We start from the raw sequence: 25494 nt of genomic DNA, 5'->3' as shown, positions 1-25494 counted from the left end.
AAGGCCATACTACTACCTTCAAATTCAGTGTATTCGGGATAGACAAAAATGAGCCTACCTTGACTGACTACAATAGAAAAAATGGGGGTAGACCTGCCAGCTAACCAGTGTCTTGATTGGAATTAGGGGAAGATACCAAAAAAGCCTTCTGTTTCAGCACCATGCTCTACATGCATTACAGCATATTCTTTCACAAAGTTGCTACAAAGCTGCACAACAGCACCGCTCTCCCTACTTTTCTGTTCTGTTCATGAATATATATCCTAGGTCTTGTAGAATTTGCACTTTGTGGTGAAAAAGAATCATGGTGAAAAAGAGTCATGGATTATTTGTAGCAATCCAGGGAAATTGTTAAATATCCAGATTCTGTCATTCAGAGAACATAAGGTAGGCATTTTCTTGCCCTCTTCATGTCCCTGTCCTCACTATCTCATCTCATGGGTTGTACCTGCACCTTCCAATTCAGACCCTCCCACCTCAAAACCTCACAGTCAACTTGATGAGATCAGGAGACTTCTTGCTGACCTGGAAAGCAGCTGATGGAAGCCAAGGGCTGGGCAATGCACTGGAGTATGAAGTCCATATATGAGTATGAGTAGTTAACAGGTTCCTTAGCTGTGATGATTATTCAAGGGCTCAGCCAGCTCTTTCTGGTGCAAGGAAGTGGCATTCAGGAATCTGAAAGCCAATAGGAATTTAAAAGGAGTTTTTTCCATGCTCCCCTAAAGTAGAAAAGAGTCTCAGCTCTGTGACTTGAGTAGGTGAGTTTATTATATCTTTGAGAAAACTATGAGAGACGGCCAAAAGGACTTGAATTCCAGTATTGGACAATGTGGTCCATGGTCTTTGAACCACTCAATCTCAACGATCATTAAAAAAAAAAAAAATTAAAAAAAATAGTTTCTTTGGTATTATTTCTACAATTTGCAACTTGTTTGGGGAGCAGTTGGAAGAGTAGCATGTTGAAGAGAAATCTGAAAGTGAATGAATATGGAAATTCAACCCCTATAGCTTCCAGGAGCTGTGTAGTTGGGGATCATATTTTTAAGCAAAGGTGAAAAACAGAACACCATTGGGGTTCATTAGGAAGGCTTTGAGCATGAAGAGCAGAAGCGTGAATGAATTTGCAGGCTGAGTTCTCTTCACAGATTAGTCTTGTTTCGTGTTGCTACTCAGCTGAAATGATCCCTTCACTTCCTTGGAAATGTGCATTTACTTCTTCATTCTTTGCTCATATTGCAAGCTCACACAATAAGACGACGTGGATTTTGTCCTACAATAAATACTTGGTAGAAGTTCTTTCTGAATGTCACTCCAACACAAAGCCTAAAGAAGTTCCCTAATTCAGTTTTACTTCTCTTTATGTGAAATAAAAACAAGAAGCTCCACAATAAGCAGAGCAAGAGACTAACCAGTGGGCAGTGAAAACAAGTGTCTTCTGAATTAGGATCAAACTTGTGCGCAAAGGACAGTATGATCATCCTTCTGCTGAATCTGTATTTGGTCTTCAGTGTCCAAGCCATAAGAGGTGAGTTTCAAATTTGTATTCTCTTTTAGCCTTCCATTATTTTCTTTCTTTTTGTATCTGTCTCCTCCTTTCAGCTAATGCTCTTCCTCATTTTCTATTTGCTTTTCTGCTTCCTTCGGCCACCATCTTCTATGCTGTAGGAGAACAGACATCTTAATCAAATCCAGTATGTAACAGATGCATGTGCAGACAAATCAGTTGTAGGTTGGTGGTATGGACAGGTGAACTACTGGACAAATGGATGAGATGAACAAGTTGACTGGTTAACGGGTGAACAGGAAAGAAGAATAGACCCTGATAGTTAGTGAAAACATAGGAAAATGAAGGGCTGCATGCGTGATTCAGATGGTAGTGTACAGGAGTAGAGACAAGTGGACAGACACAAGACCGGGGTGTGTGTGGGGGCTACCAACAGCAACATCCAGATGACCTGATTTTCTTCTTGTGGAAATGCTGACAGGTAAAGAGACCATCTGCCATACCCATTGCTTGTGTTTCTGAGTTTAATGTCTTTCCTCTTCTGATGCAATGAGGTCTTTTCTTTCTTTCTTTCTTTCTTTCTTTCTTTCTTTCTTTCTTTCTTTCTTTCTTTCTTTCTTTCTTTCTTTCTTTCTTTCTTTCTTTCCTTCTTTCCTTCTTTCCTTCTTTCTTTCCTTCCTTCTTTCCTTCCTTCTTTCTTTCCTTCTTTCTTTCCTTCTTTCCTTCTTTCCTTCTTTCTTTCTTTCTTTCTTTCTTTCTTTCTTTCTTTCTTTCTTTCTTTCTTTTTCTTTCTCTCCTTCTTTCTTTCTCTCCTTCTTTCTTTCTTTCCTTCTTTCTTTCTTTCTCTCCTTCTTTCTTTCTTTCCTTCTTTCCTTCTTTCTTTCTTTCTTTCTTTCTTTCTTTCTTTCTTTCTTTCTTTCTTTCTTTCTTTCTTTCTTTCTTTCTCTCTTTCTCTCTTTCTCTCCTTCTCTCTTTCTTTCTTTCTTTCTCTTTCTTTCTTTCTTTCTTTCTTTCTTTCTTTTTCTTTCTTTCTTTCTTTCTTTCTTTCTTTCTTTCTTTCTTTCTTTCTCAATTTCTCTTTCTCAATTTCTCTTTCTTTCTTTCTTTCTTTCTTTCCTTCTTTCTTTCCTTCTTTCCTTCTTTCCTTCTTTCCTTCTTTCCTTCTTTCTTTCTTTCTTTCTTTCCTTCTTTCTTTCTTTCCTTCTTTCTTTCTTCTTTCCTTCCTTCTTCTCCTCTCCTCTCCTCTCCTCTCCTCTCCTCTCCTCTCCTCTCCTCTCCTCTCCTCTCCTCTCCTCTAGTTTTCAGTAGAAGATCAAAGTAAGGTCCTTCTTATGCCTGCTAGCTAAGACACCATCATACTTTTCTCATGTTTTTTGCCTGCAAAAAGGCCTTCACCAAGCTGACAGTAGTTCTCCTCAAGAAAAATTATTTGAGAGAGCGCACTCATGTTTGCACACTGACGTCTCTGTCATATGAAGGTCATAGCCCGATCGTGGGGCACAGATATTGCCTTCAGAGAAAATAAAGAAGAAGAAAGCAACTTGCTTCACAGTGCATGTACCAGGGGTGGACTGTATTTTCCCATTTCACAGCTGTGAGGTTAAGAAATAAAAAAGTTACCCCTGACGAGAGGTCTGGCCTCTGGCCATTTCTGGGTCATAAATCTAGTTCGAACAAATTAGTCTGGGCATTCTTCTGAGTCATAACAAGAATCTTCCCGGAGCATCTCACTTTTAAATATGCCTTTCTATTGTCATAACATTCACTAGGAGATTAGTGGCAAAGAAGTCCCATGCAGCAATACACAAAGATAAATGATTGCCATACGCCTGCTGGCCCTGGTATCTACTAATCCCTGGAAACAATCAGTATTTGGAAAGTCATACCTTGGCTAGAATTACGTGCCTTGCAGGCAAATAGGACTCACTTCACTGTTGTTGCTTGTAGCTTGGTTTGGACATTTGGGTATTGTGGACATGTGCAGAATGGCCACAACTCTGTGCATACTTTCACCAAGAGTAATTTTCTGGTGCCGTGAAGAGAGTACTGTTATCAGTGCCTTCCCCATTCTACTGTACCTCCTGCTATCTCTCACTATTTACGCTTGTAATTACTGCATCTTTTTTGCCTGAATTCCTTTCTCAGAGAGCATCCCTATGAAGAGCTTGAGCTGCTACAATGACTACAACTCACAGGTGACCTGCACATGGATGGAGCGTTCAGAGGCTCATGCCCTCGTTGGTATGATTCTTTACCAAAGGGATAATATTATAACGTAAGTACCTGAAATGTGCTGAGCTGGATAAAAGTCCAAAGAGAACGTGGCTACAACTTGGAATCCTGGGAGCCAGCAGTCGGCTGTTCAGAAAGCATGGCCACCTCTTTCTGTCATTGGGTTAAAGTAAAAGTTGTGCCTGCTTCTGAGGCCTCTTCTAGGAAGGGAGGGATGAATAAGGTGTGCTAGTGGAGTTATTTTTATCACCTTCACAATTATTTTCCCATAATTTTGTTGTGGGATCATAGATATGAAATAAGATGGGGCATATAGGTTGCTATTGATGGAGTGGAGAAGATGGTGTCAGAGCAAGTGTTGTTTATAAACCTAAAAGGGAGGAGACATTCCCGCTGTTATTTTGCCCATCTAGGAGCATCACTGAAAGTATGGTTTTGATCACTTCTGAGAAACTTGTATAGACTGTCTCTCGGTGAGACAGAGAAGACTGCTAAGTTCGTCTGTGCTACCAGTTTTCCTTTCAGAGATACTGGTCTGTTTATGACAGTATCTCTCTGTTACATCTGTTTCCTTATGAAAAGGGAACTGAATCACCAGACTGGATCAACTGTGGGGAGAAGAAAGGACAGAGAGGGAGGAATAGTCAAGGGAGAGAGGAAGACAAAGATGGAAAGCTGAGAAGAAAATTAATTGGAGTCTGGGGATACAGGAAGGAAAGGAAAGAGAAAGAACTTCTGGTTTTATTGTAAGGAGGAGAGAACTAATAGACCTAAAAGCAGCTGAAATCATGGAACGTCTTTGGAAAACAGGACCTTGAAGCTAATAGTTCTGGGAAAAGATAATAAAAAATTACTTGGAACTTTGGAGGATTCTCTGGAACATTGTTACATGATTGAGTGTGTGGATCACACAGGGAACATGACTGAAGTGAACTAATCAGACAAGCAGATATTAAGTGTAGCCAGTCACACAGCTGAAATCAAAACGGCCAATGATTAAACAAGGTCAGCTCACAGATGAAGAATAGTTGACTAAATCCCAAACTGTAAGGTAATGCTGGTGAGTAGGTAGAAATATCTTCAGGGCTTCACAACCCTTGGGCTGACTCTTTTGTTTAAGGGTACGCACATGTATGGTCCATCCCACCCGTACTTCAGGAATATCCCTAATTTCCTTGCTAATACCCAACTTTTAAAAAAAGCAATAGTGCTGAATTATGCTTGCTGACATACAGTTGGCTAGGAGACTCCATCCTATCCTGGAAGACAGTATTTGGCTTTAGATATTCACAACTTAATATTTCTCATCTGAACTGGAACAATGTAATATACTGGGCATGAAGCTGTAAGCACAAACGAAATTCCAGAGGGTACAAAAAGAAGCCACACGTCTTTCCAGCAGCTCAGGCTACTGCAAGCACCCAAAGCTTATCCTCGCCTGTCTAGTTTAAAATATTGTTTCTAATTTTCATGATGCTCCTTGGCCTGGAGAAAGGCTATCTAAAAGGTTGATTAACCTTCTGGATGAAATCTTTAAAGAATACGTGAGGTCCTTTGACAGAACAGAACGACTAAGGATACAGAAGCACATTTTGGTTGGAGAATATTTTTTTTTAAGTGTCTTTCTGGGACTGCAAAATGAATGTCAAAAAGATCATCAGAAACTTCACTGCCTTTCACTCTGAGTAAAAGGTGCATTTCCATGGCACTGTTTTTCATCATACTCTTTCTCACATAAAAAATATGAGATTTCATAGAGTTAGGCTAAAAACTAACAAAAATAGACTGGTACCAAAATATAACATTCTGCTGCACAACTTTGACATGGGAAGGCATTTGACAAAAATCCTGATGTTAAAAATGTTTGTCGTATTTACTGATGCAAAACAGAACTAATAGTTACAATGAGAAGAGGATATAAATGCCTGAGTAAATGATAACAACACAATGGGATGGAATTGGTTTCAGACATTTAATTCTGCATTAACTGTAGGTCTCCAAATCAAATCCTTATAGATCACTTTCTCTACACACAGGGAGAACAAGAAGATGCCTTGCAAACGCCAGAGAGAAAATTACTTACATGAGACTCCAGACTCCTATGTGCACTGGGTTTGTCACACCACCACAGAAAATTTTGGAATAGGGGTAGATGATATTTACAGCTTCAAGCCTAACAAGATGCTTCAAGCAGAACTAAATGTTGATCTTTTCCAAAATGGTAAGGATTAAATACCAAATTCTCATTTCCCAGTGAATATTAGGGACCTTGGAGAATGTATTTGCTGTTCAGTCAGGAAGTGAATTCCACTTCCATTGTGAAAACTGCCAAAGAGATCCACATTGAGAGGATGGGGCAGGGAGGGGAGCGGGCAGGTTCTGGGAGCAGCTGGACCTGGAAGGGGGACTCAAGCAGGAGCTACTTGGTGTGGCAGGGGTAAGATGCTCTGGAAACAGAGAAACTTACCTCAGCGTTTTCTTGCCCTCTTCATGTCCCTGTCCTCACTACCTCATCTCATGGGTTGTACCTGCACCTTCCAGTTCAGACCCTCCCGCCTCAAAACCTCGCAGTCAGCTTGATGAGATCAGGAGACTTCTTGCTGACCTGGAAAGCAGCTGATGGAAGCCAAGGGCTGGGCAATGCACTGGAGTATGAAGTCACTTACAAGCGGGAGTGGGAGTCCTGGGAGGTAAGAGGGGAGGAGCCGGGCTGCTCTGGTTTGGGCTACACCCTTTTGGGCGGTTGAGAGCCTGTGGTAGAAGTTGTGCAAATGAAAGGCCTTTCCATTCTCAGGCACGATGAGGAGATGCAACTAATGTTGTTTCAGGTCGGGTGGAAGGGGCTCTCTTTCTGTTTGCAAGTGACTTGCCCAGTGAAATACCATTTGTCCTCAACTGAATGCAAAGATCTGTTCTTCACTGAAAAAAGCACCTGGGTTTTGAGTTAGAATTGATTTTGCCCTGACTCCCTCCCAAATGGAATTAAAGCACGTTCCAACAAGAGCCTGTGGGTTCATGTGGGAAAATGGCAAAACACATTTGAAGCTGCTTCCCATTCCAGGAGGATATGTTTTGGGTTTTTTGTAGTTCGTAAGAGTCCATATCCTTTGCCCTGTTGTTTCCCTAGCTCCGCATATCTTTCTGTTCTGTACCAATCAGCCTGATCTTTAGTTTTTAAGAGAAGTATCATGGCCAGATTCCCACACAGCTCTGCACTGAGAAGTGTTGTGATCTTGCGTAGCTGGTGCTGAAGACAACTGGGGCTCTGCAAGCGGCAGGAACTGGCTCACCTTCTCCATTCCCCAACTCCCCAGTTTTCTCCCTCTCCGCTCTCCCTCCTTTCCCCCAACAACAGAAAGCTGCCTCGCTCTTGCTCTCCAACACCACACGTTGCCATCTCCGCTGCAAGGACCTTGTCCCAGGGAGCAGGTACGTTGCCCGCGTGCGAGCCAGACCAGGGCAGGCCAGTGGCTTCTCTGGGCAGTACAGCGAGTGGAGCACGGAGGCGTCGTGGGAGACCCCTGAAGGTAGCGTGGGATGGAGCAGGGCCGTGCAGGGGTGGAAGCGCTGGCTGAGAAGCCAGACCTTTCCTGTCACTTAGCTTGCTCTCATCTTCTCTGAAGGTGGCCTTCAGCCCAGGAACCTTCGCTGCCTCTTCAATGGTGCAGACCGTCTGACGTGCAGCTGGGAAGTGAAGAAAGCGATCATCACCTCTGTCCTCTTTGGCTTGTTCTTCAGGGCCCCTCTGGCATCAGCGTACGTGCTCTGCCCATGGCAGCGTGCCTGCGCCTCTCCCACGGAGTTTCTGCTCTGTCCCATTCCCCCTGATCTCAGCTCAATCTCTTTTTTTCCCCTCAGAGAAGAGGAGTGCTCTCCTGTGCACGAGAAGGCTCTGCCCCACGTCCCGTATGTGGTCCAGAGCTGTGAGATCCCTGTTAGCAACTCCAGCAGTCAGAGCCAGTACCATGTGTCTGTCCGGGCCAAGACGGAGGAGAAACTGATTGAAGCCTACAAGAACAGTGAGTTGCTGCGTTGTTTCTTGCTTCTCCTGGGAGTTTCTTGGAGAGATGCCTGTCTGGACAAGTGGGGCTGAGGACAGCGGTGATGAGGAAAAGTGTGTGGGGAGAGGAAGAGACCGGGACTGATGAAGAAAGCAACTGGATGCTGTGTCAGGTCAGAGGTCTGGGAGAGGGGCCTTGCAGGTGTGGAGCTCCTCAGTGGCACTTGCTACTCTGGGGAAGGTGGCAGCGGTGGAAAACGCTGTGCAGCAATTCGGGTTGTGACCCAGAGCTTCTCGGTGAGCGATTATCACCCTGCTGACTTCTCTGTGATTGCCCTTGAGGGGTGTCCCAGGTGACAGGGAGCTGTGGTGAGAGGTGCTTGTGGGGAGTGTGTCGCTATGTGATTTCTCAAGAAGCCAGTGGAGCTCTTGCAGGTTTGTGCAGTGGCCCCTGGAGCACTGGATGAGGTAGGACTCCTCTGCTGAGGGAGGTGTGCCAGGCGGATCATCTCTGCCTGCATGTATCTGGAGGTACTGGTGCTACTTTTCACAGACGGAGGCTGGGAGAGCTCCTGCAGTGGGTGAAAACATCAGGCAGTAGCTCCAAGAGAGCTGAAAATCTCTGGAAATGTGGTGGACAAGTACAGATGTTTCAAATATTGCTGTACTGCTTTTCTGTACACAGGGAGCGCTGTCAATATTAATGGATATGGATTTTCTGTTATTTAATGTGTCTACCGCTTTATTGTATTGGAGTAGAAAATGAAGGTGCGGGGAATTCAGAAGTGTTACAAAGGGGAGACTTCTTACATTGCATAAAAACCCCCATTGTTTTCAGTCTCTGGAAACCAGTCACAGTGGTGACAGGGAGTGCTGGACCAGTATGTTCCTAAGTACTCTGAGACATTCTGTGTGTTCCAGTTAAGGTGCTGCCGCCTGCAAATGTGTCAGTAACAGTGACAGAGAACCAAGAGTATGAACTGAGGTGGATAAAACACACTTTGGGATATAGCTTCATAAAACAGAGATACCAAGTTGAGTACTGGAAAAACAACCAATACGAAAAGGTAAGTCTTAGAAAGTGCAGGAGTCCTGGATTTCTCTTGGCTGGGCAAATGGGAAAGACAATTCCTCTCACCTCGGTCATTTGTGCTTCTTTCTTCTCCCCAGACTCTCCAGAAGCTAAGTATCAGCAATGATGAACCTCCCTTCATCCTCACCCTGCAGATGCTGGCATCGTCTACAGAATATAGGGGGAAAATGCGTGCAAGGGTGAATACGCCTCTGGATTATGAGGGGCCTTGGAGTGAATGGAGTGAGGAGTTCACCTGGAAGACTGAGAACGGTACCAGTGACTGAAGAGCCCGAGATTGCAAGAAGACAGAATATAAGCCATCAGTCTTTTATATTTGCAGAGTGACTTCAGGCTTGCGTAAAACCCACAGTAGAGTCTCCTGGAGATAGGAACCTTTACATGTTTTTGCTGTTTCTGGACTTAGAGGCAGAACGTCTGCTATCATATGGTCTTCTGCCCAAAGTAATATGATCTTACACGATTTGTCCTGAGGAAGCTTGCAGTGGTAAGACAGTGGCTTTAGGCAAATTCTGATGAGTGTACTCAGCAAGAAATTGGTATGTTGTTGATGATCCGTTATGGCCATTAGCAGAGGAAGCTCGCTCTTAGAAAATCTCTGAGACGCCATCTCTTCAGGGCTGTACAGAGTAAGCAGACCTAAGATGCCTGAAGACATGCCTATTGTTCATGGTGGAGTAAGGTACCTAACCATCTTGCTACTAGCATAAATTGTGTACTCTGATGTCAGCAAAAAATAAAAAAGAATCAGTAAAGGAAACAATGAACTCCTTTGGTCAATAAGCTGTTCAGGCCACGTTTGGTCTCTCCCACTCTGGGGGGTATCCCAACAGTCTGAAGGCCTCATGATCCTATCCCGTAACATGCCACCTACATTTCCCTGATCTGCTTGCACGAAGAGTGACCAGTGTGAAAAACCTGTTTTGGGAAGCAGCCACTCTGCAGGTGGATACCTATCTCTCTCTTCTGTGTTTCAGTTCTGCCACCAGTGGTTCTCCCAGCGATGCTCCCAGCTCTCATCATCACTTTGCTAATAGTTGCTTATTGCAGCTATAAGTATTTGCTCAGGTAGGCTTGCACTGTGACTAGGAGATTTAGCAGCGTGTTGGCCATGTGGGTGGCATAAAGACCGAGGCACTGCTTATCCCCCGTGAGAGAGCGGTCCATGTGGAGATGAGCCTTGCTGTGCAATGGGCAGCCTTGTGCATGTCTGTGCAAGGGTGAGAGTTGGGTGGTGGCATACCAGGGCCCTGGTGGTGCCTCACCGTGCAGAGAGCAGCATGGTGTGCGGGGCGGAGTCTTTTCTGGTTGCAGCCACATTGAGAAGCGAATCTTGAAAAATCTGTGTTCTTTACAGAATCACAGAATCATTAAGGTTGGAAAAGACCTTTAAGATCATCAAGTCCCACCGTCAACCCAACACCACCATGCCCATTAAACCATGTCCCACAGTGCCACGTCCACACATTCCTTGAACACCTCCAGGGATGGTGACTCCACCAGTTCCCTGGGCAGCCTGTTCCAATGCTCCACCACTCTCTCAGTAAAGAAATTTTTCCTGATATCCAGCCTAAACCTCCCCTGGCACAACTTGAGGCCATTTCCTTTTGTCCTGTCACTAGTCACTTGGGAGAAGAGACCAACACCCACCTCTCTGCAACCCCCCTTCAGGTAGTTGTAGAGACCGGTAAGGTCTCCCCTCAGCCTCCTCTTCTGCAGACTGAACAACCCCAGTTCTCTCAGCCGTTCCTCATAAGACTTGTGCTCCAGACCCCTCACCAGCTTCGTTGCCCTTCTCTGGACACGCTCCAGCACCTCAATGTCCTTCATGTAGTGAGGGGCCCAAAACTGAACACAGGATTTGAGGTGCGGCCTCACCAGCACCGAGTACAGGGGGACGATCACCTCCCTACTCCTGCTGGCCACACTATTTCTGATACAGGCCAGGATGCCGTTGGCCTTCTTGGCCACCTGGGCACACTGCTGGCTCATATTCAGCCGGCTGTCAATCAACACCCCCAGGTCCTTTTCTGCGGGGGAGCTTTCCAGCCACTCGTCTCCAAGCCTGTAGCGTTGCATGGGGTTGTTGTGACCAAAGTGCAGGACCTGGCACTTGGCCTTGTTGAACCTCATACAATTGGCCTCGGCCCATCGATCCAGCCTGTCCAGATCCCTCTGCAGAGCCTTCCTACCCTCAAGCAGATCAACACTCCCACCCAACTTGGTGTCATCTGCAAACTTGCTGAGGGTGCACTCAATCCCCTCGTCCAGATCATCAATAAAGATATTAAACAAGACCGGCCCCAAAACTGAGCCCTGGGGGACACCACTTGTGACCGGCTGCCAACTGGATTTGACTCCATTCACCACGACTTTCTGGGCTCAGCTGTCCAGACAGTTTTTTACCCAGCGAATAGTGCACCTGTCTAAGCCACGATACACCAGCTTCTCCAGGAGAATACTGTGGGAGACAGTGTCGAAGGCTTTATTAAAGTCCAGGCAGACTATATCCACAGCCTTTCCCTCACCCACTAGGCGGGTCACCTGGTCATAGAAGGAGATCAGGTTGGTCAAGCAGGACCTGCCTTTCATGAACCCGTGCTGGCCGGGCCTGATCCCTTGGTTGTCCTGCACCTGCCCTGTGAGTACCCTCAAGATGAACCTCTCCATAATCTTCCCCGGCACCGAGGTCAGGCTGACAGGCCTGTAGTTCCCTGGATCCTCCTTCTGGCCCTTCTTCTAGATGGGCGTCATGTTGGCAAGACTCCAGTCATCTGGGACCTCCCCTGTTAACCAGGACTGTTGATAAATGATGGAGAGTGGCTTGGCAAGCTCCTCCACCAGCTCCCTCAGTACCCTTGGGTGGGTGCCATAAGGCCCCATAGACTTGTGAGTGTCCAGGTGGCACAGCATGTCATTAACTGCTTCCTCCTGGATTGTGGGGAGTTTATTTTGCTCTCCATCCTTGTCTTCCAGCTCAGGGAGCTGAATACCGTGAGAATACCTGGTCTGGCTATTAAAGACTGAGGCAAAGAAGACATTAAGTACCTCAGCCTTTTCCTCATCCTTGGTGACAATGTTTCCCCTTGTATCCAGTAAAGGATGGAGGTTCTCCTCAGCTCTCTTTTTGTTTTAACATATTGTAAAAACGTTTTTTGTTATGCCTTACGACCGTGGCCAGATTGAGCTCTAGCTGGGCTTTTGCCTTTCTAATTCCCTCTCTGCATGACCTAATGAGATCCTTGTATTCTTCTTCAGTTGCCTGCTCCTTCTTCCAAAGGTGATAAACACTCCTTTTTTTCCTGAGTCCCAGCAAAAGCTCCCCAGTCAGCCAGGCCAGCCATCTTCCCCCCAGCTCTTCTTACGGCACATGGGGACTGCCTGCTCCTGTGCCTTTAAGATTTCCTTCTTGAAGAACATCCAGCCTTCATGGACCCCTTTACCCTTCAGGACCATCTCCCAAGGGACCGTCTCGACCAGTGTCCTGAACAGGCTGAAGTCTGCCTTCCAGAAGTCCATGGTAGTGGTTTTGCTGACCCCCCTCCTTACTTGGCCAAGAATTGAGAATTCTATCATTTCATGGTCGCTAAGCCCAAGACAGCCTCTGACCATCACTTCTCCCACCAGTCCTTCTCTGTTCATAAACAGCAGGTCAAGCAGGGCACCTCCCCTGGTAGGCTTGCTTGCCAGCTGTGTCAGGAAGTTATCTTCCACACACTCCAGGAACCTCTGGGACTGTTTCCTCTCTGCTGTGTTATACCTCCAGCAGACATCCGGTAAGTTGAAGACCCCCACAAGAACAAGGGCTTGCGATTGCGAGACTTCTGCCAGTCGCTTGCAGAGTGCTTCATCTGCCTACTCGTCCTGGTTGGGTGTTTTATAACAGACACCCAGCAGGATATCTGCCTTGTTTGCCTTCCCCCTCATCCTTACCCATAAGCACTCAACCTTGTTATCACAATCGTCAAGCTCTATACAATCAAAACATTCCCTAACATACAGAGCCACCCCACTGCCTCTCATTCCTTGCCTATCTCTTCTAAAGAGCTCATAGCCATCCATCGCAGCACTCCAGCCATGCGAGTCGTCCCACCATGTTTCTGTGATGGCAACTACGTCATAGCTGTCCTGCTGCACAATGGCTTCCAGCTCCTCCTGTTTGCTGCCCATGCTGCATGCATTGGAGTAGATGCACTTGAACTGGGCTATCGATTTCACCCTCAACGTCAGCATGCCACCCCTAGGCTCATCTCTAGAGAGCCTGGTTTCATCCCCTTCCCCCTTCAAATCCTGTTGTTGCAGGAAGAAGCAAATGTGGGAGGAAAAGATTCCGAACCCTAGCAATACTCTCCTGATCCAGAGCTACCACGGGGTAAGAGGGAACTGTACCTTGAAGGGTGCTCCTGGAGAAGTACAACAGAAGTACAACAACCCCGGAGTTATTCCAGGGTGAAAAGAAAGAAGGGAGGGGTGTGTTGGTATGTCTAGTTGAGGGGGAGCTGCCAACTCAGGGTCTGGACAATCACTTGACAGACTGCTGTCCTGTCCAAGAGGATTATCACAGAATCACAGAATCACTACGGTTGGAAAAGACCTGTAAGATCATCAAGTCCAACCAAAAACAAAAACAAAAACAAAAACAAAAACAAAACAAAACAAAAAAAAAACCCACCACAAACAACCCACGCAAGCCAACAACCACACAACAACAACAAGGCACAACACACCAAAGACCAACCCACCCAACACCACACAGCACCATGTCCATCAAGCTACATCCCACAATGCCACATCCACACGCTCCTTGAATACCTCCAGGGAGGGTGACTCTACCACCTCCCTGGGCAGCCTATTCCAATGTTTCACTACTCTCTCGGTAAAGAACTTTTTCCTAATATCTAGCCTGAACCTCCCCTGGCGCAACTTGAGGCCATTTCCTCTAGTCCTGTCACTAGTCACTTGGGAGAAGAGACCAACACCCACCTCTCTGCAACCCCCCTTCAGGTAGTTGTAGAGAGCGATAAGGTCTTCCCTCAGCCTCCTCTTCTCCAGGCTAAACAACCCCAGCTCCCTCAGCCGCTCCTCATAAGACTTGTGTTCCAGACCCCTCACCAGTTTCGTCGCCCTTCTCTGGACACGCTCCAGCACCTCAATGTCCTTCTTGTAGTGAGGGGCCCAAAACTGAACACAGGATTCGAGGTGCGGCCTCACCAGCACCGAGTACAGAGGCACGATCACCTCCCTGCTCCTGCTGGCCACACCATTTCTGATACAAGCCAGGATGCCGTTGGCCTTCTTGGCCACCTGGGCACACTGCTGGCTCATATTCAGCTGGGTGTCGATCAACACCCCCAGGTCCTTTTCTGCGGGGGAGCTTTCCAGCCACTCGTCCCCAAGCCTGTAGCGTTGCCTGGGGTTGTTGTGGCCAAAGTGTAGAACCCGGCACTTGGCCTTATTGAACTTCATCCGGTTGGTCTCAGCCCATCGATCCAGCCTGTCCAGATCCCTCTGCAGAGCCTTCCTACCCTCAAGCAGATCAACACTCCCTCCCAACTTGGTGTCGTCTGCAATTATGGAGCCTGGCTGAACCCGATGAAACCCTTCACTGCAGACATTGGACTTCTGCCTATTTTCCTACCTCAGTATCCAGGACCTGAGAGGTGAAAAATAAAACCAACTCTCCCTTCTGACGCATCTGGTCAGTTTTGCCATCCCTTGCCTCCAAATTGCCTCCCAGACTCCTCATACATGAAACCTGTTGTCCTTAGATAGACTTGACCTTTCTCTGTTCCTGGTCAGGATGTTGCCTGACTCTCTTCAGTGTTACCTTCTATAGTCTTTGCATGATTACCTCCCTGTATACGCCTCTGCAGTCACTGGAGGTTAACTTCATACCGTGAGAGCTATATTTTCTCCCACATGATATTGTTCCTGGACATGGACATTTTTCTCCATGTAAGAAAGGAGGGGGCAAAGAAAAGGAAATGTATAGTTTGCACAGTCGTATCTTTGGAGGCATTTTTAAAAGTAAGTAGCTTCTTTTTCCTTCCATGTCTCTCCCTCAACCCCGCTCCTGATTTTGTCTGCAAGGGGCATGGAAATCTTGTGATCCAAGGAAATTATATCCCAGTAGGTGGATATCACTGAAAGAGGCACTGTATGGAGCATACTTGGAGTTTTATGAAAACAGTGGCTAGGTTCCTTCCTGGAGCTGACTCTTGCATGTTTCAGTTTCTCAGTACCGTGATTCCACAGCCTTAACTATCTGCGAGACTCCCCTGGAACCGTTGGATTTGTATTTGATCTCACATCTCTAATGTCTCTGTCTCCTTAAGGCAATGCTGCTAATCTCCATTCTACAGACAGAGCGCTCGTGCTATTTTTGCCACTGTGTTTTATCTTCTACTTAAGGTAAAATTACTTCCACCTCATTTCTGGCTCCCTGCGGAGGAAGTCAGTGCTGCACAACTCCAGGGAAGATTGGTCTTTACAAAGATTAACTTACAGTTACTTCTCCAATTGCAACATTTTTAGCTTTCCACCCCTGTCTTCTCTATCAACCGCACCTCCTACCTTGCAAGTCCTTTTGCCCCATTTTATATTTTCACCTTAAGCGCAATGGCTGGTCTTAGCATTGCTCTTGAGGGTGCTGCACATGGTGGGCTGCCATGGTCCTCAGCTAACTGTTCATTTGACACCCAGTATTTCTCAGCCCCTTATTCAGTCAGCAAGCAATGTCTCTCAGGCATGCATCCAGTCAGCAGTTGATACAGGGGAAGTGTGGTACACCAGACTGCTTTATATGATGCGTATCTGCGTGTTTTGCAGGCTCTGATAAATCCCCCTTGCAGATCAGTCATTGTTCTAAAGTTCATTCTGATTAATTTGGCTGTCAACAGACTTCATCAACTTCTTTTTCTGTCCACTCACAACAATCAACACCAGTACAAGGTCATCCATCACTCTAAAAAGCATCACAGTAGATTTGTTACCTATCTCATACCCAGCTCTCCATTCAAAAGTGCTCTCTGTTAGTCTTGTGGTTTTGAGAGTTTTCATCCCTGTAGCAAATTCCCTTATCCTAAACTTTGTAAACATCCCAGCGATTCTGTTTCTCTGGTCAGTCAGCACAGAAGGACAGTCATTTTAGCTCTACAGGTGAAATGTTGCCCAGAGCATCCTCATGTGCTGCTGAATCTGTGTAGGCATTGCACAAAACAGCAGCTTTGAGGTTTATTGCGACAGGAACCTGCAGCTGCAGCAGCCCCTGACTCCTATGCTGCATAAAGATAAGTCAGGGATAGACAACGTGGAACTGGCGGAATAGTCTTCTGGAGAACAGCATATACTTTGTAGCCACAGCAGTGGGAGTGCTTCCACATCACCATCCATTGTGACTTGAAGATCGAAGAGAAATGGATCTCAGCTTGTTCTGGCTAGCGAATGAAGGTTGAAATGTGAAGAGGATCTGCAGATTAAGTAAGGATGAAGGAGGGAAAAGTTGATAGAAGATGTTAGAACAAATCAAAGGGGGATGAAGGTGCCAGGAATACTTTCAGATTGGCAGTTTTTTAACCTACGTCAATCTATTAAAGATTGCCTGTAGCAATGTTTCTACTGTGTTTAGGTACAGAAACAGCATGGCCCTAAAAATGAGGACAGCAACATTGTTGGGACAAAAGTTGTTTAGAAAAGATTTCTTCTAAAACACAGGTTGATAAACTGGTAAAACTAATTATACAGTGTGAATGCCTGGAAGTCCATTCTTGTCCTAAGTGTCTATCACAAATGTGCTACTAGCATTCTTGTAGGAGCCCATGGCTCCTGGCTCTTCCTGGCTTTAACGTGATCCCTCTTTCCTCAGAAGTGTTACAATCTTCTTTTTATCTCTTCAGGAAGCTGTCAGCCAACGGCCGCCCAGCCAGGTGTGCTTCAGTGCGCAGAACACTTCTGAGGAGGAGGAGGTGGAACAGATTAATTGCCCTCAAGTGCTGGATGGGATGGGTAAGTAAGCAGCCCACTCCCTACTCCTTTCTTGAAAGGTTCCTTGCCTTTGGGGGGCAAGACCATGGGGTAAGAGCAGTCTGTGCATGGATATCACCCATTGTGATGGGGAGGACAAAGCATTTTCACCTGTATATCTCCGAAGTCTGTGTACACCTTCCAAACATCTATGGAAATTGTAATGAATTGCTGCAGCTGCAGACCTTGACTTGCCTGGCTGGAAGTCTGAGGATAGAAACCTGCTCCCTTTCTTCCTCTGCATTTCCTCTGGAAATAGGTTTGAATAAAAGGCATTGACCTAATAGGGTGGAAACCTTGTTGGCTGAATTCCTCCCAGCCCACCTGAACAGAACCTCCCTCTCATGAAAATACACATATTCTCTTATCTCTTCGTCCTCTAGAAATGACATACTTTTGGCTCCTTGAAGCAAAGTCTGACTTTGAAAGTTGAATGTGAACAAAGAAGAGCTGCAGTGGTCCCAGCCAGCATGTGGCTGATCAGAAATAGCTCCAAATTGTCCACACAGCCTCAAATTTGTGTCAGGTCTTCAAATACAGTGTGGGGAGGTGACCATAGTGCTCTGTTCAGGAAACTATCCTAGGTTGCAGAGCAGTCGGGGAGGCTGGCACAAATTAAATTGACTCTTGTGTTTCATGATAATTATCTGCCTCTTAGGAGAGAGGGTCAGCTCTTCATAATATATACTTTTGTAAGTCATGTGAAGGAAAGATGGATTCTGTTTGTTACTTCTTTGAAATCCTTGTCTTCTCCCTTTGTCTAGCCTCACATTCAGTGTTTGTAAGAGACAGGGGCCCTTTATTTTGAAGAAGTAACTGCAAAGTATCACTGAAAGCTCGAGAGGTGCATAAATGCTGATGCTGTCAGTCACATTGCCTGAGCCTATACTGCTAAATAAATCAGGGCCAAGGTGTAGTATCAAGCACTGCCTTGTAACTGCTTGCACTGCTTTGTTGTCAGTGCTCTCTCTGCTGTAGTTTGGCCTGTGCCAACGAGTGCTCTCCAAGATAACATTCTGGCACAGTCTGGGAGATAGCACAGGGTAGCAACCGTTCCCAGTCGGCAACATGGACAAGACTGTAATAGGTTAGGCTGTGTCCAGTGTTCTTCAACAGTATTCTAGCAGGCTTTGCACCCAGGCCATGCAACACACATCCTGTTTCACACTATGAATACAGCTATAACACAGCGGTCACATTATGTCATGCATTTTGAAGTGAAAAAACAGACACAAAACCTTAGCTGTGTTTTAGATTGCAGAGACACTGTGGGAGACCCAGAAGACTACCATGGCTATACAGTGTGGGTGCAGCCAGAGGGCCAAAGAATAGTTCCCGGCCCAGTTTTATTTACAGCAAAAACATAGCTTTTCTCAAAAGCTGATTTGTGCTGGCATATCTTGGCATTGAGAAAAGTTGGTGGCAGACAGTTGATCTCTTGCCGTGGCACAGAAAAGGCTGAGGCTTGCATCTTCTAAGGAAGGTACAAGAGATGTGGCCAAAGGTTCCTTCTGGTTTCCTGGAAGACAGTGTACTACCCCCTTAGAGCATCTCCTGTTTATATGCAGTTATCATCTTAGAAAGCTGTCAGTTAGAGAGCTGCCAATAGCAGCTAAGTCCTGTGTTTTTTCACCTGGACAGGATGACCAAGAGTCCAGCAGAGTTCCATGGAACTAAGGCAAAGACAGTGCAGTTTTCCCATGCTACACTGGCTCCACAAAACTCCTGTCAGACTTCTGGAGGGCCTCATAAAACCTCTATTTCATTGTCTGCACTTGTCTGCCCATTGAATCAGACTGCTGGTCCGTCCTGCCTATTTGCCAGGCTTCCATGCAAGAGTGCTGCTCATGCAAGTACTGCTTCCCAGACTTGCTTTGCTTTCAGTGGCCCATACTTGTACAGCCCAGTGATGTCCTCCCAGCCTGATATGCGTCAGACCCTGGAAGTGGACGCAGCGGAAGTCCGTGAGAAATCTGTTTCCCTTCAGTATGTGACCCTCCCAAAGGAAGACTGTCCCCAGGCTCCACAGGGGCAAGAACAGCCAGGAGCAGGTCCTCCACAGCCCCTCCTGCTCCCAGATCAGAAGGAAATGATGCAGCACCTCGACGATGAGAAAGAAGTCTCACCGGCCCCACCAGCCTGTGGGAAAGGCACGAACGTGAGAACAGAAGAGCAGCAATCTCCAAAGGCTCTCAGCTGCATCATGTCTCCTCAGCAGTGCCCCTTGGAGTACATCACCACAGAGAGCCTGCTACTGCCGTCAGCCAGCGACTCCACCCGTCTGCCACTTGTCACTGCTGGGGAGTTACCTTGTGACTCACAGGAGCACCAGCCCCCCAGTGAGCACTCTTGCCATGAGTTTTCTCCCAAGAAAACTGGTGTCATGGTCCCAGTTTCAGGTCAAACACCAACCTCTTCTCCTGAATTGCACCTGGATACATTTGGAGACTATCTTACTGTCCCTTTAGGTCTCCATGGACGTTCAGAACCCACAAAAATGTCCTTACATATTTTTTGAAAAGAAGTATTTTTTTCCCAAAGAACCTGTGTTGGAGAACTACGTAGTCATATTTAATCCTGGTAGCACCATAACAATTTTCCTCCACTACGGGCAATTGCTATCCTGTCCCCAACCTAAAACCCCGTAAGAAGGTGCAGATGAGTCAGAAAGATGCCCAAGTGTATTGGGTTTACATGGCAAGGTTTTGGTAGTGGAGAGGCTACAGGGGTGGCTTCTGTGAGAAGATGCCAGAAGATTCCCCCGTGTCCAATAGAGCCAATGCCAGCCGGCTCCAAGACAGACCCAGTGCTGGCTGAAACTGAGCCAGTCAGCGATGTTGGTAGCACCTCTGTGATAACATATTTAAGAAAGTGTAAAAACTGCTGTGCCACAGCAGCTGGGAGAGAGGAGTAAGAATATGAGAGAGGAACAACTATACAGACACCAAGGTCAGTGAAGAAGGAGGGGAGGAGGTGCTCCAGGTGCCAGCATGGAAATTCCCTTGCAGCCCGTGGTGAAGACCATGGTGATGCACGTTGACCCCCTGAAGCCCATAAAGGTCTACAGTGGAGCAGCTATCCACCCTGCAGCCTGTGGAGGATCCCAAGCCGGAGCAGGTGGATGTCCCCCAAAGGAGGCTGTGACCCCGTGTAGAGCCCATTCTGGAGCAGGCTTCTGGCAGGACCTGTGGCCCTGTGGAGAGGATCCTACGCTGGAGCAGGTCTTCTGGCAGGACCTGTGACCCTGTGGGGAACCCATGCTGGAGCAGTCCATTCCTGAAGGACTGCACCCCATGTAAAGGACCCATGCTGGAGCAGTTTGTGAAGAACTGCAGCCCGTGGGAAAGCCCCACACTGGAGAAGTTCGTGAAGAACTGTCTCCTGTGGCTGGGATCCCATGCTGGAGCAGGGGAAGGGTGTGAGGAGGAAGGAGGAACAGAGACAAAGCATGATGAACCAACTGCAACCCCCATTGCCCTCCACTGGTCAGGTGGAGGAGGTAGAGAAATAGGCAGTTAAGCTGAGCCTGGGAAGAAGGGAGGGGTGGGGGAAAGGTGTTTTAAGATTTGGTTTTTATGTCTCATTATCCTACTCTGATTTGATTGGCAATAAATTAAATTGATTTCCCCAAGTCGAGTCTGTTTTGCCCGTGACAGTAATTGCTGAGTGATCTCCCTGTCCTTATCTCGACCCATGAGCCTTTTGTCATATTTTTCTCCCCCTGTGCAGCTGAGGAGGGGGAGTGATAGAGTGGCTTGGTGGGCATCTGGAGGCCAGCCAAGGTCAACCCACCACACCAAGTAAGTAAGTTTTGGAAATCCATTAAAATGATCAGATAGCCTGCACATGATGGGGGATCCATCAGTGGCAAGGAAGACAATGCACAGAATATCGAGGTGATTCAGATCTTCAGAATACTAAAGAAAGCTGTTGTGGAAAGGAAAGTAGCCAGCTTTGAGATACAGAAAAGCCTGCTGGAGTTGTAGCGGTCTTAGATAACCAAGACAAAAATTTGAAAATTGACACCATTGTAATCCCATTTTCTTTCCACAAATGCTAGCTCTCCTCTCTAGCTCCTAGCCCAACAAGGTGAAAGATATCAAGCAACCCTACTCCTTTCTTAGTTATAGTCATGTATTTGGTAAAAGGGGCAGGCCATAATTCCCATGTACCTGCATTTAGATATGCTCACATTCCCCTGATAGGTGCGATTGGCAGGGGAAGAAGCCAGATTGAGGTCCTTTCTAAAAACAGGTAATCAATTTCAGTTCAAGGCTCTCAGGTTATAGGAAAAGAAAATTATTTTGCTTGGGCACATAATGAGCTTGGATAATCAGTTTTCCTGCTCAAGAGCAATGAATCCAAGGGTTTAAAAGAAAAGGAAATTTATTAAAAGGGATAAAATGGCAACTCAGCATAAACACTGGTAGGCCTGTTTACTAAAATCAGCAATACAACCTGAAAGCTTCTTGGTAATGTAGCCCATTCCCCTGTTTTGCCCAGAGCTGAGTGAGTCCATTGTCCACCTGTAAGGAGATGTTGCTCTTAAACCTCTCTTACTGTTTCCAAGTGCGGTGATCCCACCTCTGATACTGGGTTGCTGCTCTTGGCAGCTTCAGCCCACAAAGCCTTGGTTCTGTCTCCAGTCCCAAGCTGTCCTCTCAACATTTCAGATCCTCAGAGAGGAGTCTGTGGCAAAGAAAACCCAAAGAGAACCCTGAGGAAAATACCATTTGGGTTTTGGGTTTTTTGTACTTTCTTGCTCCATGGCTCCTTTGCTCTACCACTGTCAAGGGGACCACCACAGGTAATTCCTAACCCTCAAAACACCATTGTCTGTTGATGGATAATAGTGTTTTAAACACTGCCACACTTAAGACAAAAATGTATTTCAACCCCAGTGCGCAGGAGTGAAATCCACTGAAGTCAATTCACTTGCTCCCTCTTTGTTGTGATCTCTAGCTATTTCAAGCAGCACTGGATTTCTCTTTTATCCCACTATAGGCAGGAGCAGCAGTAAGTACTCCATTCTTTCAGGAATACTCAGCTTATCGCAGGATAGATGTAGCTCTGAATTTAAGTTTTATTTCAGTGCAAGCTTTACAGCATAAAGGATTGATTTTAATAGCAGGCTGAAGACTCTGATAAGAGTCCTTGCTGTGACTATCTCCTATTCTTACAGTTGTAACCATTTCTTTAATGAGCCATTCAAAATCATTTGCAGTGGAGATACCAAAGGTTGGAATCGTTCAGGATAGCACAAGATAGGCAGAAGTCAGAGGGTTAAATAAAAAGAAAAAAAAGATTGGCTGGAGAACAGGAAATCTTTATTAAAAGTGATATCCTGCAGAATGATCTGTGCCTCAACTGCAGAGATGCATAAGCCTAAACTGGGAAATACCCATTTCTGCAAGAAATACTAGAAGGTATGAGGAGAGTGCTGCAGAAGCTTGGATGTAATTGCTCTCTTCTATTTCAAATTGCTATAGTATGATTATCTATTTTTCAAGTGCATTGACTGTTTATAGATGACTGAAACAGTTCTTAAACAGCTATTTCAGTGAATGGTTTAGCTAAACCACTGAAGAACCCATTTTTTTCTAAGTTCTGCCCTGTCAGATAAAAACATTGGCTCAGAGCTGCCACCCAATGATCAGACCTTATAAAATCACTTAAATACAGACTACCTATGTTGCAAAGTGCTGAGTTCAGAGAGATTATATAGCAGAGGCCAACTAATTTCTCACTGCACAAAAAAGACAGCATAAGGCCATTTCCTCCTCCACTCCCTTTCCACTCCTCTTCCCCAACATCTGCATACCCCATCACTCATTGCCTTGCCTGCAACAAGGTCCTTTGCTTAGAAAATTTAACTTGTTAACCTGTTAACTTTGCTTTTTTCTTCTGTATTGATTTTGTGCTGGTTTATCAAGTTGAATCAGTTCAGAGTGTGGGCAGGGAAGTGTCAGCACCAGCACAAAGCAAGCAAGAAGGAATGAACTGCTGAGAGCAGAGGAATGGGTAGAAGGGAGATTTCAGCTGCAGTGAGCACTTATTTCAGCCCCGTTCTTGTCTAACAGCATCTGACATGCTATTTGGAGATTCCAAAGCAGGCTTTAAATATGCATGTTTGGGTACCCAAAGCATTCTAGTCAACACAGAATGCTACATGGGTTAATGCTTCTTGCCAAGGTTCTGGCTTAATTAGTCTGTTCACCACTCAGAGACTTCAGGTATTGATTGCTTCCAGTAGCTCCTCTGTCTCATTGAAAGCTACCATCTACCTCAGTTATCTCTGCAGCTTTCAATGTGTCACCCATCAGAAAGTGTTTGCCCCTGGCTGAGCTGTAACGTTTGGCAAAGCAAAGAAGATGATGGGGGATTGCCACATGTATGCACCCATTTGAGTGCATTATACAATCCTTTGTACTGTTTAGGTGCTTATTAAAATATTTTAATTTGTAAAAAGCGTACAAAATGACTTCATTTCACTACAGGAGGCAAACCACACAGTTTGTGGCAGAGGGTAGTGGTGCACCAACAAGACCTTTCAGTACATTTCCTTTCTGATCTAGTCTCTTCGTGAGCCTTTCATGGGTAGCAAAGGGCATTTGCTCCAAGCTGCACCATAATTCTGCACACTGCCTGCCCTTATGTTTATTTCCAATAGACATTAGAAATAGATCTGTAAATCCGTATGCTGATTCAGCTCACATGTTGTATCTTCTGTGTGTATTAGCTAACTGTACCCAGAACTGCCTGCTTCCAGTACACCAAACAATGTCAGCAGATTTCTGTTCAGCTCCCTGTTCCCTGGATTAGGACTTGCTGTGGTCTCAGAAGACAGCATTTATTATCTACTTGCAGTCATGTTGGTCATCAGTGCTAGATGCAACACAGAGAACAGGGTGTTCCGACAGCTGCGCCGTTCAGCTGAAGCTAGAGTGGTGTGTGCTCAGAGAGGAGCCGCTTGGTACTGATGCACAAGGAAAACCCACAGGGAGGTTTCTACGAGCTGCCATTTGGCCAGTCTCCTTAAAATTTTAAAGACTTGGACATGTGCCTGCAAACATCTGAATTCCAAATGGTTAATTACTGCTGGTGGAAAATGATTATCAATTGATTATCATTAGTTACATTTTAACCTCCTTCACCACTTTTAGGAAGTCAGCATATCATTATCTAATCCCCTGTCAGTAAAGGGTGAAGTAACAATCCTAATCCTGCCCCAAAACAGTTCATATCAGGGAGCAAAGCATCAATCCTTTAAAATGGTGAAAGCCTGGGACCAGACAGGAAAGATTAGGGCATCACTATTCCCAGACACGTACTTTGTGATTGCTGCACCAAACTGCTATGCTTTGGAGCTGGAAGGCAGGATCTTGCAATAAGGGCCATTAAATATTTGAGAAAAACACATCAGGAAGCCCTGAAGACCCTGCATGTCCTGCATCATTCAAGCCCTTGGGTGGTCCTTGGTTACTGTCCAGATACACTCTCTGAACTTCAGATTATGCAGACTGTATGGTGGATGCATGTGCTTCTCTCTGAGAGACATTTGTCTGTGAGTTAGGGAAAGAGCTGACAGGGGCGAGTATAGCTTATGAGAGCTTCAGTGAGGGCCCATTCACATTGTGAGGTGATTTGCAGGTAGGAGAAGTCCTGGGGCTTCTTGCAGCTTTCCTGTTCCCTTTAGGTGGGATAAACCAGTTTTTTTTTGCATTGGCTTGGCCTGCGAATAGTGTGGGCTTTAATGAATACCCTGATGCCTCCTCTTCTCAGGTGAGTTTCTGTTTGTTTTTGCACATTACTGCTGCTCCCTGCCAGGGTAAGAAATCCTGAAATCCCTGAAATCCTCCATGTGGCAGATATAACAACAAAACCACAGCGGTGAGCAGAGAACCCTCCTTTCCTACCCCACATAGGTATCTGGTGCCAATCATAGAGAGTTGTGTCCAGGTTACTGAGCAGACACTGTTTGGTGCCTTTCTGGCAAGAGAGCCTGAATTCACCTCAGAAGCATCAACAGGGAGCTGGTTCTTTGCTTGGTGTGTCTAGCTGCTATGTACACACAGCTCTGAAGCTTCCCTGTATGGGAGTTTTACAGCCTTCAGTGTGGGGAGAGGTAGGCAGCATTCAGGTCCTTGGGCAACCCTGGTTCAGTCCCAGTGCATCCTCTGTACTTCTCTTTAGACTGCTGGGGCAGCTGTTGAAGTATCATGAATGTTCTGGCAAACATGCATTTGCACACACACACATGCACACGCATGCACATGCACATCCCCCGCCATTGCCCTCTTACACTGCTCACAGGTCTTACTCCACCTTATGTGCTAAGCAGGTGAATTTCTATATGGCCTCCACTCACCACCACATCCCTCTGCAGGGGTGTGTGCTTCACACACTACTCAGGCCCACCTTACCAGTGGCCAACAAAGTGATTTTTTTTGTCTTCACATTCAGATTTATCTTGCATTGCTCTCCCCAAAGACACCCTAATTGAGAGGGAAAGAGAGCACCAGCAAAAAATCTGCTGTTGACAACCAGCAAGTAATGGGTTCGTGCTTATATGGAGGTTTATTAGATGGCTGAGGAAGAAGATCGCTTGCTGAATGCACGCTAATCCTCAACCTTCATCTT

The 25494-nt window shown here is 46.0% G+C and overlaps 1 protein-coding gene across 1 annotated transcript; it reads left to right on the top strand.

Annotated features, from left to right (window-relative positions):
* Window positions 1-1473: 1473 nt before the first annotated feature.
* On the top strand, window positions 1474-19998 carry LOC132316912 (cytokine receptor common subunit beta-like). The gene is given in 16 exon segments (XM_059816704.1): window positions 1474-1528; window positions 3653-3782; window positions 5776-5960; window positions 6281-6429; window positions 7095-7266; window positions 7363-7495; window positions 7598-7758; window positions 8661-8806; window positions 8910-9084; window positions 9810-9900; window positions 13135-13204; window positions 16728-16840; window positions 18679-19389; window positions 19391-19456; window positions 19458-19535; window positions 19914-19998. Coding segments are annotated over 16 exon segments (2520 nt in total).
* Window positions 19999-25494: the final 5496 nt, after the last annotated feature.

The sequence above is a fragment of the Gavia stellata genome, chromosome 4, assembly GCF_030936135.1.
Source record: "Gavia stellata isolate bGavSte3 chromosome 4, bGavSte3.hap2, whole genome shotgun sequence".
NCBI lineage: Eukaryota > Metazoa > Chordata > Aves > Gaviiformes > Gaviidae > Gavia > Gavia stellata.
Note: the sequence above shows the minus strand (reverse complement) of the source record. Positions and strands in the feature narration are given on the sequence as shown.